Genomic DNA, 2630 nt, shown 5'->3' on the forward strand with positions numbered 1-2630 from the left:
ATAACACAGCCAATAACATTCTTGAGCACCTTCAGCCATTAATATAATGAAGAATCAATATGGTGTAGCTATAACACAACTAATAACATTCTTGAGCACCTTCAGCCATTAATATAATGAAGAATTAATATGGTGTTGGGGTAAGTGGGGCACAATGGCCATAGGGGCACAGTGGACCATGCTAATTTTTGTGAGAAGACAACTTCTTACACATGTTTAATTTACATATATTACAGGAAGTGATGTAATGCATCAGCCATATTTGTTTCAACCACATGCAATCAATATTGTACACATGGTGAGTATTTTTACTATTTTTGTCTTCAATTCCTACTAATTGATATGAACTTGAAGTGGCCCTATCTTACACTCTGTACATTTTGCACCCATGCCACTTTCTAAATACAATTCTGAACTACTAGTGATGCTTAAATGATTATTAGTTAACTTCTGGAATGAATAAGTTTTGTCACATTGTGAAAATTGTTCTACACGATGCATTGGGGCACAAAGGCCCGCCTGGTGTGGGGCACAGTGGACCATGGACCATTGTGCCCCATTTGCCACTGTTTACACTGTAAATATTTAAATTTTATTTTTGTAGTATTAAGAGAGAGCTATATATTATTAAGGTAGACAATAATAATATTTATAACCTACATGTATATATATATATTTATGTATGTGTATATACATATTTATGTTATTATTATATACATTAATCACTAAAATTACTAAAGAATTAAGAAACTAATAATAATAATATGTTAAATGATAATAACTTTTTTTTCTACTCAGGTAACCATGGTCAGAACTTACCAGAAAAAGAGTAATGCCTCTAAGACTTCTGCAGAGCTAATGAAACAAGCCGTACAGGAGGTTGTTAAAAAGGAGAAATCAATACGCCAGATTTCCACAGACTTTTCAATTCCTCGTACAACATTACGTCGATATGTGAATGAGGCTAGAGCTAAAGGCTTTGAGGAGGTGAACTCTTTTGCAAAGACAAAAGCTCACCGAAATGTATTCTCTCAACATGAAGAAAATCAATTAGCAGATTATCTCAAACTGGCTTCTAGACAGCATCACGGACTCACAAAGAAGATGACAAGAGAGCTAGCCCTAGAATATGCTAAGAGAAACAATAAGAATTACCCGGAGTCTTGGGGCAGAAATGGGCTTGCAGGAATAGATTGGATTGATGGATTCATGAAGCGTCAATCAAGTTTGTCAGTACGAAAACCTGAGCCCACAAGCCTCAGCCGTGGTACGAGCTTTGATAAAAGTAATGTGAATGCATTTTTTGATAATCTTGAAGCACTGATGGAGAAGTACAGGTTTGAACCTGCAGACATTTACAATGTTGATGAAACTGCATTGACCACTGTACATCGACCACCTAAAGTTATTGCTGAAAAGTCCTTAAGGCAAGTTGGCCAAATTACCAGTGCAGAAAGAGGCACTCTTGTCACCATGATTGGAGCAGCAAATGCTCAGGGGGGATCTGTTCCTCCAATGCTAATATTTCCACGAGTTCATTACAAGGCTTATATGGTTAATGGTGCCCCTCCTGGAACAATTGGTGTGGCAAATCCATCAGGATGGACATTTCGAGATATCTTTCTCCAGTGGTTAAAACATCTTATTCACCACTCTAGAGCATCTAAAGACCGACCAATACTCGTCATAATGGACAATCATGATAGCCACTGCACTTTAGAGGTGATTGATTTAGCCAAGAACAACGGTATTATTTTACTAACTTTTCCACCACACTGCAGTCACAGAATGCAGCCTCTGGATTTGACTGTCTTTGGACCTCTCAAAGTGCACTACAATGAAGCATGTAACAGCTGGCAACTGAATCACCCTGGACAGACCATCACTATATACAACATCCCTGCCCTTCTTGATGCTTCCTTTTCCAGAGCCTTCAACCCAGAAACCATAAAATCTGGGTTTCGCCGACCAGGAATCGTCCCTTTCAATAGGAATGTTTTCAGTGACGCAGACTTCTTATGTGCTAATGTGACGAATCGTGCTGACCCTACTTCAAAAGAGACACCTGCTACACCAATCAGCTCAACAGAAGCTCTTGCTGCATCAAGTTTACCCGTAACTCCTACCCTGCTCCTTCCTGCTCCTACACAACCTTCAGCTACTAGCTGTAGTTCAGTGTCAGCATTGGCTATTACATCAATTGTCGGTCCTGAAGAAATTAGACCCTATGCTAAAGCTGGCCCTAGAAAGAATGCAGCAATAAATAGAAAGAGGAAGAAAACTGCAATTCTTACTGACACTCCTGTAAAGATGGCTATTGAAGCAGAAGAAAAAGCTAAAGCAGAAAAGAAGAAAAAACAAAAAAGAGAGTGCAACTTGATGAAGACATAAGCAGTGATGATGAACCATTAGCTATGCCAATAGTTGCTGATGACAGTGACTGTGAACCTACGAGTCCAGCCAAAGAGTTACCTGATGCAACTTATATTACAGCTAAGAATTTGCCTGTCAACACATATGTGCTAGTAAAGGTTTGTGGGAAAAGAGCTGTAGCCCATTTCGCTGGGATTGTACAAGAACTAAACAACGAAGAGGACGCAATCACAGTGCAATTTTACAAAAAGGACGGC

General features: G+C 39.0%; 1 protein-coding gene across 1 annotated transcript; it reads left to right on the forward strand.

Annotated features, from left to right (window-relative positions):
• Positions 1 to 804: 804 nt before the first annotated feature.
• LOC137390467 (tigger transposable element-derived protein 4-like) lies at positions 805 to 2391 on the forward strand. The gene has a single exon (XM_068076796.1). The coding sequence runs from the start codon at positions 805 to 807 to the stop codon at positions 2389 to 2391; it is 1587 nt and encodes a 528-aa protein (XP_067932897.1).
• Positions 2392 to 2630: the final 239 nt, after the last annotated feature.

Source organism: Watersipora subatra, chromosome 3 (assembly GCF_963576615.1).
Source record: "Watersipora subatra chromosome 3, tzWatSuba1.1, whole genome shotgun sequence".
Classification (NCBI taxonomy): domain Eukaryota; kingdom Metazoa; phylum Bryozoa; class Gymnolaemata; order Cheilostomatida; family Watersiporidae; genus Watersipora; species Watersipora subatra.

Excerpts from the sequence above, each read along its gene's own strand:
- LOC137390467 (XM_068076796.1), top strand. The coding sequence starts at position 805 with ATGGTCAGAACTTACCAGAAAAAGAGTAATGCCTCTAAGACTTCTGCA.